The sequence below is a fragment of the Stegodyphus dumicola genome, chromosome 10 (assembly GCF_044657685.1).
Source record: "Stegodyphus dumicola isolate Sdum_Otavi_A_Nest chromosome 10, ASM4465768v1".
NCBI lineage: Eukaryota > Metazoa > Arthropoda > Arachnida > Araneae > Eresidae > Stegodyphus > Stegodyphus dumicola.
Window position 1 is genome coordinate 75200458 of NC_140777.1, and position 17387 is coordinate 75217844.

The 17387-nt window shown below is 31.0% G+C and overlaps 1 protein-coding gene across 6 annotated transcripts in view; it reads right to left on the reverse strand.

The window, feature by feature from the left end:
* Nucleotides 1–1975: 1975 nt before the first annotated feature.
* The window catches only part of LOC118185262 (uncharacterized), a 170939-nt gene continuing 155527 nt past the window's right edge, over nucleotides 1976–17387 (reverse strand). For all 6 annotated transcript variants that reach the window (XM_085825086.1, XM_085825083.1, XM_085825088.1 and 3 more), the window contains exon 3: nucleotides 1976–4852. In XM_085825086.1, the coding sequence (XP_085681212.1) occupies nucleotides 4422–4852 (431 nt within the window). In that variant the 3' untranslated portion in view covers nucleotides 1976–4421. The remainder of the gene's footprint in view (nucleotides 4853–17387) is intronic.

Below are 17387 nucleotides of genomic sequence, written 5' to 3' on the forward strand. Positions count from 1 at the left end.
CTTTTTCTAATAACTTAATTGGCGAGATTAAAAAAAACTTAAAAACTTAAAAGGCTAAAACATATATGTTGCTTTTGCATTTGTTCGTGAACATATGGGTGTTGTTGCGAATGAACGAGCCTATTTTTCTTGCAAAGAATGCCACCAAGCACGAAACTAACATTTTTGTCAACGTCCTTTTATAAAAAGTTCATGATTGAAAGGATTGTGGAGTTGTGGAATCATTAATACATTAGTTCATGTAAAGGAAACTTAAATAATTGATTTTCCCTTTCCATCGAAATGAGACTGTCATGTCATGATTTTTTTCCACACTATAAAATGACCCAATTCCTTACTGGTCAAGGAAACTTTGGAAGTTATCTGAGCAGATTTTATGCTATTATCTAGAGATTTTTGAGACTGAAATGTCGATGACGAGGAAAATTTTGAATATGTGCTTCTTCTGTGTTCCAAATTTGACGGTGAAACTATAAGGTATTTTCTACCTTCTTTCTGCATGCCTTCGTGGTGTAGCGCTATCTATTTTAATCCGCCCTTTAAAAAGCGGGCTTATATAAGGTATTTTCCCTCCCCTTTCTGCATGTCTTCATGGTGTAACGGTAGCACACTCGGCGCGTATTCGAGAGCTTCAGGCTCGAGTCCTGTCGAGAGCGTTGCTCAGTTTTCGTGATTCCTACTTCAAAAATCCTAATGAATCTATAAAACAAAGATCTTAAAAGTGGAATTTAAAAATATTACCTTGATTTCCTTCACTTTGTTTCTAAGAGAAGGCCTCTGATTGTTTAAGTAAATTATACAGTACAAAGTCTTTAATTCGGACGTCCATAATCCGGAATGATCTATAATCCGGACCTCAAAGCTACAAAATTTTTGCGCATGCGTAGCGTTAATGTGTAACGGACGGTATAAGCTAGGCTAAAACTATCTAATTATCTGTTTCAGCTAATGTTGCAGATTGCGTTGTTCCTTAATCTTCTAATTGGATCCGGCTTATTTTATTTTTTGCAGACTGTTAGAGCAATTTTATAAAAAGTTAGCTTGAACTTTCGATTATGTTAAAAAGAGTTTCCGATTTTGGAGCTGCCAAAGGATCTACAAAGCGAAAGCATGTTTCGATGTCCCTCAAACAAAAAGTGGAATGGCTGCAAAAAATGGATAAAGGCATGATGAAAGTGACACAGAGGTTAGTGAAAACGAAAGAAATTCGATTGACAAGTTACTCGGTATTCTCGGCACATAGCAATTACAGGACTTGAACAGCGGAAATTTGTAACTGTATTATGTTTATTTATAGAATTAAAGAGAAAGTATTAGCACATAAAACGAAGCAACTTAAACAACTTACATTGACAGAAATGGTTAATAAAGTAAACAAATAAATATTAAGCGCTTTTTTTAAATTTTAATACCCTTTAGATCATAGTTGCTCTTTATTTCATAAATTACGGTTTCATATTTTTAATTTTATAATTTCTGCATGCCATCTTACCAGATTTAAATTGAGGATCTATAATCCGGAAAAACCCCTAATCCGGAATCGCCGAAGTCCCGACGAGTCCGGATTAAAGACTTTGTACTGTAGTTATCTTTCTATATTTTTATTTTTACTTTTTACTGTTTATTTTTTATATTTTTTAATATTTACTTCTGTGAGCCCCATGTGATACTTTGTGGTACATAGGGAATCGCTTGTGTTTTTAATGAAGAAAATTAAAAGAATAAATATAAAATGCAAAGTGTATATAGTAGTATGTGAAATTTACAATTCATAGAAGAAACTGATAATATGCTTTGCCTTTTATTTTAGGCAATAATCAATTCATTTATCTAGTACTTAAAATTTGTTGATAAAATTCATTTCTGATTTACTTTGTGTAGTGTTTATTGAAAGTTTCTTTTCGTTTTAGTAATTTGTTACAGTGTTGAAAGAAACAGTTCATAAATAAAGAAGTAAATAAAAAAATAACTTAAATAAATCATTGAATTATTTTTATTCATTTCATGTATAATTCATAAGTTATCAGAGAACGCTCTGCGTTCTTTATAAATATTATATATATTTTCAAAACAAATTCTTCTCTTTTTACAGAGGAGATCAACTCCTCTTTCACGTGATTACTTCTTAAGATTCGGTGCGGCGATGACTCCAAGGGTCGAGTCATAACAATTTTGATAAAAATCAAATCACACCATTCTAAAAGTAACTGAACACCTAAGACGAGATGAACGCTTGAAGGTACCTGGTTCACCAGCAGATATTCGCTCATTTGAGAAAATTACATAAAATTAAGTTTAAACAGAACAGAAGCTTTTAAGTAACACTTTACATATATTTTGAAATTTTGATAAAATTAGAAATATTCAATTCAAAAATTTGAGAGTTAAGTAAATAATTTATTTTCAAAATTTCAAACAAGAATATATTTAAATATTCTATTTAGTTTATACTTTTGGAGTTAATTTTAATCTGGAAAGATTATTTCCAAAATAATGTTAATAATATTCCATAAATGCTCATTTCAAATATCATTTGCAATTATTGTACAAAAGTAAATTAGGACTTATAGTTAAACTCATGAAATAGTGGTTTTAAGATAAAGTTTTTAATAAGAAAATATATACATATTTGATGATATTAGCAAATATACCATACTTGTTTTAATTTTTAATTTTAAAGTACATATCAAACAAAAAAGCGCATACAGTTTTATAAGCCAAGAGTAAAATAAATCATATATACACAAAAATTATCTTAAGCTAATATCAATACGTTATAAATAATGAAGATTACGTAAAATAATGAAATAATTTACATATGAAGAAAACAATGGAGTCGCTATGAACAGAAGTATTCTAAAAAGGAGAAAAATGTGTAATAATGAGAAAAAAACATTAGAAAATGCTTTTTGCTACATGAGAAAATTTCTTAAACATAATTTCTGCATTTTTCTATGTTAATATCTCATTTAATAATTTCCGGTAATGAAAGAATGAAAAAGATTAATTACAATGTCAAAACATTTCTAACAGAAAAATGCTAAAATGCTATGATTTTTATATATTACACATATTTACATATCTTACTGAATTTTATGCTAAACTTTCGTAAGATTACTAGAACACGCATATTTTGTATTCATGTAAATTTCGACTCAAAGAACATTTATAAGGAATTTTATAATTTCTTCATGCAAAATATTCATGAAAAGGACAACTTTCAGCAAATTTAAATATTTATTGATTATTCGAAAAGGGAATATTAATTATATACAAGTTATGATTATTATGAATATATTATATATATATTATTACTTTTATTTTTGAATTAAAATTACACAATTAAATGCACATTATAGTTATTTAAGTGCGCAAAAATGGAATATGTTATTATTTTTGTATTTTTTAAATTGATATGATTTCACTTGAACAAAATTTATCTATTTCAAATAGAAGATATATTAAATACTTCTGAATTTTTAACTGGCAAAATATTTATTTAACAGTTCAAATTTTCAAATTTCTGTCTTCAATATATGTTTAAAAGAACTTTCAGAAGAGAATGATATTCATACCATTTCACTATTTATTAAATATATTCGCATTTTTTTAAAATTAATATTTAATCATAAGTAAACTTCAGTCCTACCTTAGCAGTTTCATGCGAACTCAAGATGAAGCATATCAATATTGAAAGTAAATGCAAACGGAACACATTAAATTTCAATTAAAGTTAATTTGAAATAAGTTAATTATTCAGATAATTAAAACTAATGCTACTTAGTTATCTAATAAAAATACCCACAAGTAATTATTATTCAGATTAAGACTACGAATTAAAGATACGCTTTTTTTGGTAAACTAAATCAAGTAAAACTTTAAAAAAAAATTAAAAAAGCATGCAGACAACAAAGGGCTATTAATGCTTCAGAATTAAGCAGTATTCATTAAATTCCCGAAAACTCAGTTCTCTAAGTATCATAAGTTGATTAAGTAACGTGTTTAAATATTTTCATAGCATTCTTAGAAAATTAAATACAACGCGCTGACATTTATCTGACACAAAATAATTAGCAATCTCAATTAATATAATATATTAAATATACATGCTACATATATACACAAATTTATACATAATTATATGATTAGTGGTGAATAAAAGACAAGAAGAGTCTATAAAATATATGCTATTATTGAGCAATTGCACGAAGCGAGAATAGCGATTAGTGAACCAGGTACAATAAGAAAACAAAACCTCAGTATCGATTTCTGCCTCAACCTCCTCCCTGCAAACTAAAAATGAATGTCATTCTACAATAAAAAAGTTCCTTCAAAATGATCGAAAATGGAACTTAAGAGGGAGAATCTAGATGTCTGGTGGTATCATGTCATTTGTGCCTCCCGCCCTCGTATATCGAAGTTTACGTGCCATCGTTCGAATTTAAAGGTTCAAATTCTTTCTCAGGGGGTGCCTCGCGCTTACCGAATCTTATGAAGGTATCATTCACGTTCTCACGCTTCACTTTCTGGAACGCTCGAATGCAGTTACGATCGTTCATCAAGGCTCTGACAATTTCTTGACTGCTGCTTACTCGGCAGCCATTGTGGTTCACGATAAATCGCCTGGGCACCTCAACACTGGCCTTGTTGTTGTCCTGTAACTCTGAGGAAGAGTCAACAAGTCGATCGTCTCCGCTATGCTGCATTTCGGAAAGTGATTTAGAAAGAACGGCTGAGGATGGAGGGACGTCATCCGAAGAATCTCGGTCAACCACACCCTCAGCTGAAGAGCTGCGTCCAAAACGAATGAACGTCGAATCGACAGCTTTCTTTCTTTGGCTTTGGGCTCCTTCTAAAAAAAGAAATAAGTACAAGTTTTCATTACAGTTTATAACTTAAGTTGAAAAAGTAATCATCACTTATAATTTCAAGAACAAATGATGCCATCTCTAAAACAGAATATTTATAACTGTTAAAAACAGTTCTTATAAAAGAAGATTGCAATTATTTAACAAGCCTGGCTTTTACTCTTCAGGTCATTGTATGAAACATTATTTTCACTTTCATTTAAAACATTTAAAATGTTACAGAACATCTTTGTGGAATTTTTACCGATAAAGGAGTCTAGTGCTACCTGAGTATGAGAAAAAATGTCTTCGTGCATAAAGTTACAAAGGAAGTTGGCTCATGTTTAGGTATCGAGAAAACCATAAAATTTCCGTGCATCAGTCTCTTCAACATACGGAAATACTACTCCGACATAATACGAGAGTTCAGCACTAAACGTTTTTAATTTCAGGATTTTCCCCCCAAATCGATTGCAAGACAAAGCTTAAGGAAAATAACAGACATATGCTTCAGTACAAATTAAGCAAAAGTAAATGTAACATAATTAAAATAAAAAACTCCCAAAGCACTTTTAAGGAACCTAGATTAAAATGCATGAAAAAAGTAATTTATTTTATAAGGTATTTCTCCCGCTTTCCTAGCGTGCCTTCGTCGTGTAGTGGTTCAGCACACTGGACTGCTATCCAGAGGTACGTGGTTCGATTCCAGGCGAAGGCGGTTGCTAATTTTTCATCTCTCCGGCTTTCCCAATTAACCTAATGTCTCTACAATGGCGCCCGAACTAAAAGGGTTGTGGATGATGACTATCCACACCCAGGATTCGGCGACTGGATCCCCTAAAAACTCCAGTCGCCCTTTAAAAAGGGGAGTATATAAGGCATTTCTCCCGCTTTCCTAGCGTGCCTTCGTGGTATAGTGATTCTGCACGTTGGGCCGGTATCCAGAGGTCCGTGGTTCGATTCCCGGCGAAGGCGGTTGCTAATTTTTCATCTCTCCGTCTTTTTCAATTAACCTAACGTTTCTGCAATTTGTATTTTGACTTCTTTGTACGAAGCAAAGGAAGGACTGTAATTGCGAAACATTTCGGATATCATATTACAACGAAAATATCCATTGTGACTGCTCTCGAATCCCTTTAAACGACGTGTTTGCGTGACATCAGCAGGTACGGACCATGGACTTTATAAGAGATAGGCTAACCCAGTGGGCGGGGCGCGCGTCACCGACATGTCCACAAGAAAGAGTAGGGACGATCTGGTTTACTTTAACACTGAAACCTATGTCGTTTGTATCACATAACTGTTTTTAATTATTAAATGTGATACTTTGTATAGTGATGAGATTATGAAAGTCACAGTTTTTTTTCAAATAGGATTTAATATATCTTATTAAAGCACTTTTTAATGTATTTCGCGCATTTTTTTTCACGCGTAATTCTTGTACAAACATCTTTATTTTGGTAAAACGGTAAAAACTCTAAACACAAAATTTATGAACATAATTTTGCGTAAAAAGTAAGTAAAATTAAATAAGATTGATAGTACGTGATGCTTTGAAATAAATAAGGTAAAATTAAACAAGATCTGATAATTTAAAAAAAAAAATTAATGAATGTTTTCAGGCAGTGATTTTTAAAACTATAATAACATTACAAAACGATTATTTATTTTATTCATCACTAAATTATTAACATTAAAGTGGATTATTTATTTTAGTAATTTATAATATTCGGAGCATAAAATTTTCTGAATGTAATGAAGAAAAAAAAAAGACAAAATAAAATCGAGAAGCATTCAAATTTTATATTACGCCCAAAAGGAACCTTTTTTAAAGTTTTGTGAGTTACCTATATTTATTGAATATCATGTTCTTCGCCCGTAAACCACAAGCATTTGAAAACAGCATATCTTTAGAATTTCCGCACTGGAGATAAAAATGTTATTTTCCGTACAGTGTTACGATTGCTCGCTTTGAACTCGTTGAGTTTTTTAATCAAAAATTGGTTAAACTTTTACAAAGTATAAAATAAATTAAACCAAATTCGAAATTCGGCCGTCCAGATGCCCATGTTCGGGTGGAGGATTACATTATTTAGAATTTGATGGCTCTAGATACCGTCGTTTTTGTCACAGTGCGAGAAACATACATGTATTCATGCAGATTCTTCATTATTTAATTTCTTTAAGTATAATATAGGGCGATAATATTTGGTAACAACAATTTGCAAGGAGACACGGACATTTATAGTGAAACAGAGCAAAATGCCGCTTCGAGCTAAATAAATTAAAATTAAAAGCAGCATAATTTAGATTTTTAAACAAAACTTTCAAAAATTCGTTTTTAAATATTTTAGTATTTTTTACTTATTTATACCAATAAAAAGCATAAAAATTGCTTGTTTGAAATTTTCTATTAGTTCAGATTTAAAATATTATTTTCTATAAGAAGAAGTTACAAATTTCCTTAAAGCATAGGAAAAGCTAAAAAAATATCCAGCCCTGAAAGCATGCAATAGCTTTATAATTATTTGGAACGCTAATTATGCTTGATAAATATGCTAAATTTTTAAAACTCAATCTCAGTTTCAAAAATAAAAATATCTAAAAATTCTAATTTGTGAAATGAGGCGCTACAACCAGCTTTTTCTTGACAATTATACACGCTGCAATAGGCAACCACTGTTAAATTTCTGCAAGCCGTCCCTACTCCTCCGGATGTGATCAAGGTGACAGCAGGGAACACGTCAGACGAGAAAGAAAATCCATTTGGGTTAGTCTATTTCTCATAAGGTCCATGGTACGGACAGAAAAAAAGGACCTTTCTTCCCAAAACGGATTGAAAAATAGATTTAAAATGGGTTCAGAAGAGATTTTTTTTGGTAACATCAGTACGTACGTACGTATGTATGTATCTCTCATAACTAAAAAAAAAAAGTAGCTCAGAACGTTGAAATTTTCTATATGCTAGTGCTATAATACTATAATATGTAGTTATGCACCTCTCTCTTTTGGTTGCAATCGGCCGCACCTAAAGTACACACACACACATATATATATATATACTCTGTCACCCACAAGGTGAGCTCAGTCGTTTTATTCTTATATGTTGGTAAATTGTGCATTTTTTGCTTTAAAAGTGATTGAATTATGTTGTTCTTAAGTTCCTGTTAAGGTTTTTTAGGCCTTTAGTTAATCTGCATGCAATAGTTGTAGAATTATCAACAATTTAAAAATTGTTTAAATGCCACTAAGCCTAATGAAACAGCAATTTGTTTACATTTGAACGCTATTAGTAGAATAGTGAATTAAATCCGTTTCTGCACCTTCAGTGTCTTTTTGTCAAGTAGGACCAAAAGTAAACTTTCAGTTCTGTGCTTCGAAAAATCTGCTGTTTTGTCCGCTGACCGAATTGCTTGTTTTGGCATAGAAACTCTAATTTTAATTGAAAAAATTTGTTTTTTTAACTGTATGTAGTGTCTTATGTTTTATACTTGGATAAAATTTGCCTTTTTAATTTTGGTGGTTTCCTGCTCTACATATCTAAACTTATTTCAAATTAAACTAAGAGACCGCTCATTACCGTCACAGTTATTGACAAAAATATTAACTGAGAACTATGTCACCATATTTTATTTTTCGCCTCTTAAATGCCTCCTTCTTGTTATTAGATCCTGCTTGAAGAGGCTTTGTAGCATAACCATCTGCATCATTACCTATGCTACGTTAAGCCATTTAACCAAGGGTAAAAAATACTTCTATTCAAATATATAAATAAAATAACATCTCTCATAATAATTATTCAAATAAATACCTTAATCCAGAAAAACTGTAAAACACGACATTGTATTGTTCTTGCCGTTTACACGCTTTTCGCGAAGAGACAGATACAACTATATGGGAAAGGCAGTGTCACTATACGGGAAAGGTAGCATATATTTTCAGTGATGTTGACATTTTCCTCGGCACAGTTGTGCGGGCAGGACAATATGCATTGAACGTTTGTGGCATATTTTGAATTCTGAAATAACTTACATGCTGAAATAGTAATGCAACACTTAGTGTCATTTTTCAATTTGCAATTATAATTTACTTGTCAGCTTGACGAGCATTACTATTTTATAAGTGTCCGTACAGAATAAGTAATAAATTAAATGAAAAGTAATAAGGGTATAATAATTAATATTGTGTTTTAATTCGTGTATCAATTAAATTTTCGTCATCTCAATATTTCGATCCCAGCAGCAGCAAATTGATAAGTCGCTGAAACTGGTATTTCAGTCGGAGTTTTGAAACCCGCGAACGGGGCTGGCTGCATGGGTGTTTTCGTGTGTTTCTCCATGTGTAACGTGTATACAAGCGAGTTTCCCTTAGAAAGTCCTCCACGAAGTCATACCTTCCCTTAAGCAGATAGCCTCGAAGCTTTGCCGTAATAACACAAGCCAACCAAATTAAAAAAAAAAAAACAATCGCTTTGCTACTCCAGAGATCGCAAAATCGCAAACAACCCACAGTTTAAGAAGCGTTGAGGTAGAGAATGAAACTCTTCTTTACTTTGCATTTTTTTTTACGGTTTTTTACCTATTTTTTATACAGGGCAGCTTCTGGTAAAGAAGATGTCGCTGAACGATACAAACATTTGGCATGGCTAGCGACTTTTTAGCACAGCAGCATTGAGTTCTATTTCATACTAAAGCTTCGAATCTTTGCTAGAACAGAGGCAGGCCTTTTTATTGCTCTAATTTATCACAATGGATATTTCATTGCACCATCCCTATAGCTTTATTGTGACTCTTTAAGGTATCCGACTACGTTCGATAACCTAATTTTGAAAACGTGTACAAATAAACTCATTTTTTGGTGTTAATTAGCAGAATACTACCTAAAATGATAAAAACAATTTATAAACATATTATTAAAATGTAATTTTTACTTTTTTCTCACATTTTGGATCAAAAATGTATTCAAATTTCAGTATCACGAGATTAGTTTCTTCAAAATTATTTATCAATATTTTACTTTTATTTTTTTCACTTATATTTATTAAAGCATAAGGAATAAAATGGACTAAAATTGAAGTCATAAAGCAAAATGTCTATTAAATGTGCCTGTTTGAGTACACACACTAACTATTTTTCGAGAAATTTTTCTCTCTTCCTTTACAAAATTGTCTGCAAAAATCTTAAATATGTATATAAACCTAAACTTTCAGTCCATTTAATTCCCAACATTCTATAGAATATTTGTGGGAAGTATCATAAAATTGTAGTAATATTTTAAGTTACGGTGTTTTTCGTATTAGAAATGTTGACGAAAACAAGTTTTTCAAAAAACAAATTTAAAGTTTTATCTTTAGAAAATATATTAGAAATTGATATATTATATTGCTAAAACTGCCCTGTTTTGTATATTACACCTTCTGTTAACTCTATTTTAGAAGATTTTTTCTTTAAAGAGCTTTTAATTTTTTTCTTGTGATTTTTGCGGAATGTAAAGAATGCCGTTTTGAATCGACAATCCGACTTTTATCAATACAGTTATATCCCATGACAGTATATTGTCCATGTTTCATATTAAATTTTGCTAATATTTTTAACATACCCAAAATCCATTATTAAACTGTATTACTCCTATATAGGAACCAAGACACAATGTTGCCAACTCAAGAAACACTTGTTTTGGTACGATACGTTATTAAAACTCTCATTGTTTTGAGTTTCGAAACACACTGGACAGGATAATGCAGAAAACACAGATTTTAGAATTTCAACATAGAATATTCTATTACCAGCTTCATTAATAGCAGCATTATTAGTTCCATTATAATTTTCAGAAAATGTTTTATTGTTTCCTAGTTTCAATTCACTGGCAGAATCTTTCACAGTATATCTGTTTCCAGCAAATCGTCGTTTTTTAGAACGAAAAGTTCCACGCCGACCCATTACGACGTTTACAATAACAAAGTGAAAATATTTTTATCACAATGTTAAAATAACAAAGCAGAATGAGATAAAAAAAATAATACTGAATAACAGCAAGCACGCGAAATCAGAGTGTAATCAAATCAAAATGTAAAGACAAACGGAAATTTTGCCAAATATGATACTGAAATTTCGAAAGTAATCTTGCTTCCGAGCACATAATAATAATACATATATTTCAAAATCATCTTTTGAATATCGCCAACAGTATTCAAATAAAATATTCTTGTTAGAGCAGTCTGTGTCCCTTAAATATCAACTTCCGGCCATTTAAACAGCAACTTCCGGTTCATGGTGTAAAACAAAAAATGCAATAACTGCGAAATCACTGAAGAAGACACCGAAGAGACAAAACAAGAATAGTTTTTAGAAGCTAAAGTTATAAGCTTTAAATTAAAGTAATAAATTTTTTTTGAAAAATTTCTTCAAAATTGACGATCAGAACGCAGTTGGATACCTTAACAAAAATCCCGTTTCATTACAATTATCTTACAATCATCAATATAAGTTTTTTGAAGTTAATAAGCGTCATTTTGTCGATACATTTTAACCAATAAAATATTGACATAAAACTGCGGAAGCACAATTACGTTAATCCACACAAGGCGAAACGCACTTAATTAGATGGGATTAAAATAAATACATCCCAAGAGACTACCGGTTTCATTTTTATGTGGAATCAATGAAAATATTTCGGAATTAAAATGATTTAAAAAAGCAGAATTTGCATTCCTAAATCTGCATCCAAAATAAGCACTATTATTCCCTCACGTATCCAAACAAGCAAACGACAATCCTGATTTCAGGCGATTCATGAACTGCTTTCTTTTATTCCGTACTTCTACGCGAGGAGATCGTTACGGTTTTGATTATCCGAAGAAGACATATTTGACTTCCATGTCACGCGCTTAGTCTGCAAGCGAACGTAGGTAAACTGCTTGTCGCTACTCTCTAATCATATTAGTCGACTGAATCTAATTTAAGTTTCTAGCAAAAAAATAAATTCTTTTGTTCTAATTTGACCGTGATGTTTTTAAAGAACTGAAGCTTGATATAGTTTCGGAGAAAGTACAAAACGAATGCGGATTTGATACGATTATTCCCCATTTTATTACTTTCATAAGATGGACACATTTATTCCATTATATATATATATATATACCTATCTATCTATCTATCTATATATATATTTGTAATATTAAAATTCCATAGTCAAGAACACACTTAAAGTTCTAACTGTATGTTCTTTTCATTTTTAATGGCGACGGTCTCTTATTTGAAAGTACGTGGAATTAAATCCACAGCCCTCGTAGTCAATTTGTTTTTCCCGTCTTTTCTACACGTACAGTTATAGAATGTTCTGGAGATATTTAAAGCGAACTGGATTGGCTGACGAGGCTGACGTCATTTCTTGGAGCTCCGCCTTTCCGGAGGCTATAAAAGGACTCGCGAAAGAATATCGGGGCTTTTTCTTAAATGTCACGATGCAGTAAACTTCATACAAAAAGTTATTAGTAATCCTTTTTTATTTACTCCGGATATCTGCTTTTGTAACTGCTATTTCTCTTGACCAATAATAAATGGATCCTGTTTTTTAAACTTATCGTCTGATAATTTAAGCTACGACTACATTTATGATTCTTCAACAATCTATTTATTCCAGACAAAAGCTGGTACATCATATATATATATATACATGTATGTATAAGGTGTATTTAAAAGCGTATACATTTATACGTTTTTAGAAATCGGGATAAGCAATTTCTTTCAAAATTTATTTTCAGCCATTTTTCAATCGAATTGAATTTTAGCGTTAAACTTATTTACTATAGGTTCTAAAAGTCTCAGATATCAGTAAAATTATACTTAGGAAAATGGAACAACATATGATTTTAAAAGTGAAAAAATATGATTTTAAAAATCCTGTACATATAAAATTAAAATTCTGTTAATGTTGGAGGAAAAATTAACCAATACAAGAAAAGGCAAAAATAAAAAGGAACATGAAAGAAAATTCAATTAACTACGATATAACGTCTTCAGGAGGAGGATACATCATACACAATTACAATTCCTCTTCTAAAATAAAATCCTTGGTTTTTTGCATCCAGAATTGTTTGATGAATCATTCTAATATATGTTTTTTAATTTAACAGTTCACCCGAAACGAAATGGAATGGTTCATCGGTTAATTCTGGATACATAAAAAGCAAGGCGTTTCTTACGGAAAAGGAATTCTGATTGAGTTTGATGGTATACTCCTCCTGAAGACATTACATTGGAGTTAACTGAATTTCTCTTCTTTCATGTTCTTTTTTGCTTTTTTATTAGTGCTTTTTTTATTTCTACATTTATAGGATGTTTTGAAATCTATTTATTTAAATATAAATTTTTGGTCTTTGTAAAAAATTAGTTCTAAGTTTCATTCTTTATGTATTTATTAATAATTTTTTAGAGGCATAATGCGCGAAAATTTTTTAAATGATTTTATATTTTTCTTTATAATTTTTTTTCTAATTCTCTCTCTCTACCTATATATATATATATATATATACAGTGGTACCTCGACATACGAGTTTAATTCGTTCCGTAACCTTGCCCGTATGTCAAATTGCTCGTATCCCTCAGTTGTTTTTGAATAAGAAAAATGTATTTACAAGAAGAAACATTTATTTATAAATAACAGATACATATTCTATAAAAACATAGTTGGGCAAGTTTCGTTGAGCAACTCCGATGCACGACCAGTTGTAACTTTTTCGGAGTGATTTTTATCGACAAACTCTGCAACTTTCTCCCACATTCCCAAAATCTTCTTTATATCTCTTGTAGGGATAACCTCCTCCATCTCTGGCTCCTCTTCAAAACTAATTTTTCGTTGAACCACCGTCTGCTGCTGCGAATTTAGATCGTGTAACTCCTCGGTTGTCAGCTTCTGAGACTGTTCCTCGACGAGTTCTTTCACATCTCTCTCATCCACCTCCAGACCCATGGATTTTCCCAGAAAAACAATCTCTTCTACCACTGACACTTCGGGCTCCAATCCTTCGAAAGCCCTTCCAGCTACAGCCTCAGGCCACAGCTTCTTCCATGCAGAGGTTACGGTCCTCGTTGTAACTGCCAGCCAGGCCCGATCAATAATTCTTAGGCATATCACGATGTTAAAGTGGTCCTTCCAGAACTCGTATCTCAAATCTTGCTCTCATTTCAAAGCAAAATATCGCTCGCTCGGAGGCTCGTATCTCAAAACACTCGTATATTAGTGTACTCGTATATCGAGGTACCACTGTATATATATGTGATGTACCAGCTTTTGTCAGGAATAAATAGATTGTTGAAGAATCATAAATCTAGTCGTAGTTTAGATTATCAGACGATAAGTTTAAAAAACAGGATCCGTTTATTATTGGTCAGGAGAAATAGCAGTTACAAAATCAGATATCCGGAGTAAATAAAAAAGGACTACTAATAACATTTTGTATGAAGGTTTACTGCATCGTGACATTTAAGAAAAAGCCCCGATATTCTTTTGCGAGTCCTTTTATAGCCTTTGGAAAGGCGAGCTTACGAGAATGACGTCAGCCTTGTCAGCCAATTTGCGATATGTTTATTTTTTCATATTAATATTATGAGATTAAAAATAGTTAAATAATACGAAAATGTTATCTAGTGTCTACATATTTATATTTAAAGTTAATTTTCTGTTTCTCATGACCATGTATTAAAGGTAAGTTTGAAGAATATCTTTAAACTCGGTTTTTCTCAAAACGAAATTTTTCGCAGCTCCTATGTCTTGAAAATGCTCCATGCGTCTCATTTTTAATTAAAAATGAATGATATTTTGAAGAAACGATCTTGTTATATGTTACAATAGATCTGTGTATGCGTTTTGGGATATGAGGTTATTAAGAAGTTTACACTTGTGATAATGTTTAACAAAAGGTGATATTTTTCCGAAAACTGGGTTTAAGTTCACAAAAATCCATTTTAAAATTTTCTGATCCATCATATTCAATGACGGATACACACAAACTTTTGTCAAGTCTTTATAACAAACTTAAAGGAAAAATTAGAAAAACAATATTGAAAATTAGCGCGCAAGGAGCATTTTAAATTTTTAACTAAAATAGTTCATTATTTGTTTTAAACATTTTTAATTTAAAATAAATTAAACGTTTGAACATATATTTTATAAACTGATGTTATAATACGTATATGTATAAAATTTCTTATTGAAAACACAAAAACTTAAAAAACTTAATTTTTAAAGTCCACTGTCCCCTTAAACAGTTCCAAATTTCCCGAAAATTTGAAAATTACATATTATAAATTTAGTTTGAGTAATTAAAATGGTAACCTATTTTTTATTTAATATTTTTTATGTGTCCATGTTTAATATAAATAGCAAATACGTTAGGACAGGACATTTTTAAAAGTATTTCTATTGAGAAATTGAAAAATAATTATTGTAAAACGTAGTGGTGGTACTAAAATTTTACAATTTTTGTTTACGTGGTTCACGTTAGTCAATAGGTCGAGAACCGCTGCCATAGATCATATAATCAACAAGGGGCGGAAAGATCAAGATAACTATTCCCTACAGGTTGCCACAAGGAAAAATCTAAAAAATGAAGAAAAATCACTTTTTGACATAGGTTTTCACCAACCATGAAAGTTCCGTATTAGCTACGATATCTTTTCCTCCCCAAAAAATGTCATATGCGTTCGTAGCAATATGGCCCATTAACATATGCCTCTCATTGTAATATCAAACGTTGCAGCTACAGTAGTTGTTTTTTAATTATCTACTTTCCTTGGAATTATCACCAATTAGGTTTAAGTTCTCTGCACCAAGAGTAGAAAAGACAAAGCAACGATAAGGCAGTAATCAAATTTGATAATGCAAATGCCAACATCACCATTGTTCAAGCTTAATTTTGTTCTTTTAAAAATAAATAAATACATAAAATAGCAAAAGCTTTAATGAAAAAGAAACATTTTAAATCGCGTGATAGTGACCGAAATAATAAAAGAGGTGATTTAAATTCCAAAACTTTTTTTCATAGGCATTCTAGGTAAAAAATAAAATTATTATTATCATTCACCTGAAACTGAAGATTAATTGCTTTGTGATAAGTGAAACGAACTCAATCCCTGAGGACCAGTTCTAGCTGCAGAGCAATGCGTGTATTTGCATAAGGCAGCAAATTTCTCTTCGGAGGGGAGAGAGATGAATTGGCATAAATTATAAACACATAAGTAATTATCAAGGGAAGACAGAAATGTGTTATCACACAAGATGGCAAAATTTCTAAGTTCATGCCTACTTTCTGTTTAACTATCTCAGCGAAACAAAATAAAAACTTCATAGCCCTAAATTTCACTTGCCAAATTTTCGGGCTCCAAACAATCTTGCTTCAGTTAGGTACACAATCCAGAAGCGAACTGCTATTAATTATTCATGGGCTTCGGATTAGCGGTGTTCGCTTTGTTTAATCTACTTGAGTATTGTTTAAATATTATGGCCGTAATTTACATCTTCAGAAAGTCTTGAGATGAAAGCATTTTAGGACAGATCTTTATAAACAATAAACAAATCTGATTAGCTAACATATACTTTAGAATGTTAATAAAAAATTTGAACACTGTAATTAAGGAGTTTCAGATACAATGTTTCTTAAAATTTAATTGTTAAATTTATTAAAATGGGGATGTGCGATGTTTTTTTCTTACATGTTTAAAAGACAATTTTCGGAATATTAGCAGCGCGAGTATATCAAGGCTATGCGTTTTAAATGTGAGACATATATCTTTTCATATAGCCCTTTTTACATTAATTAATTTTTGAAAAATCAAAGAACGATAATTCTGCGGGAAAAATTACAAATGTTGCAAATATGATTGAAGTTCATTTCCGATATTCATGCAAAACAAAGGAAAAGGTATGGAATTCACCAAAATATAGATTTGCTTTTAAAATTCATACTATATAACGAATCGTCAGTATTCTTCTCAGTGCTAATCATCATTATCAATTCTTTTAATTAGTTCTCCTAAATTCCTCAATGAAAAGTAATTTTAATTAATTTAAAATATTCACGTACTTATATCAGATGTATATTTATTTTTAAACTGCAGACGGAGATGCTAATATAGAATTAATTACACAAAAGAAAATCGTATCATCTCTTTATGTACCCGAATTAAGACTGATAATTTTAAATAGATAAGAAGAACAAGTTAAGCATGAGATAACATGAAAAGTGCATAAATTCGTTCGGATGTTTTAATATAATATTTAAATTTCATTTTCACACTTCTTGATGCATAGTCTCCATTGCGTGATTAAAATCAAATGATTTTTGAAGTCCTATGAGTAATATTATCCAGTTATAAAGTTAGCAGAAAAAATGAGAAATGAAACAGAAGATTGAAATAAGATAATGTGGAAGAACAAAGAAAATAGTAACACAATACTTGTGTAAAATAAGTTGACTTTATGTCTGCTACCAGAAATTAAGTTATTTTCAGAAGAGGGAATCACTTGTAGAAAATAAAATGA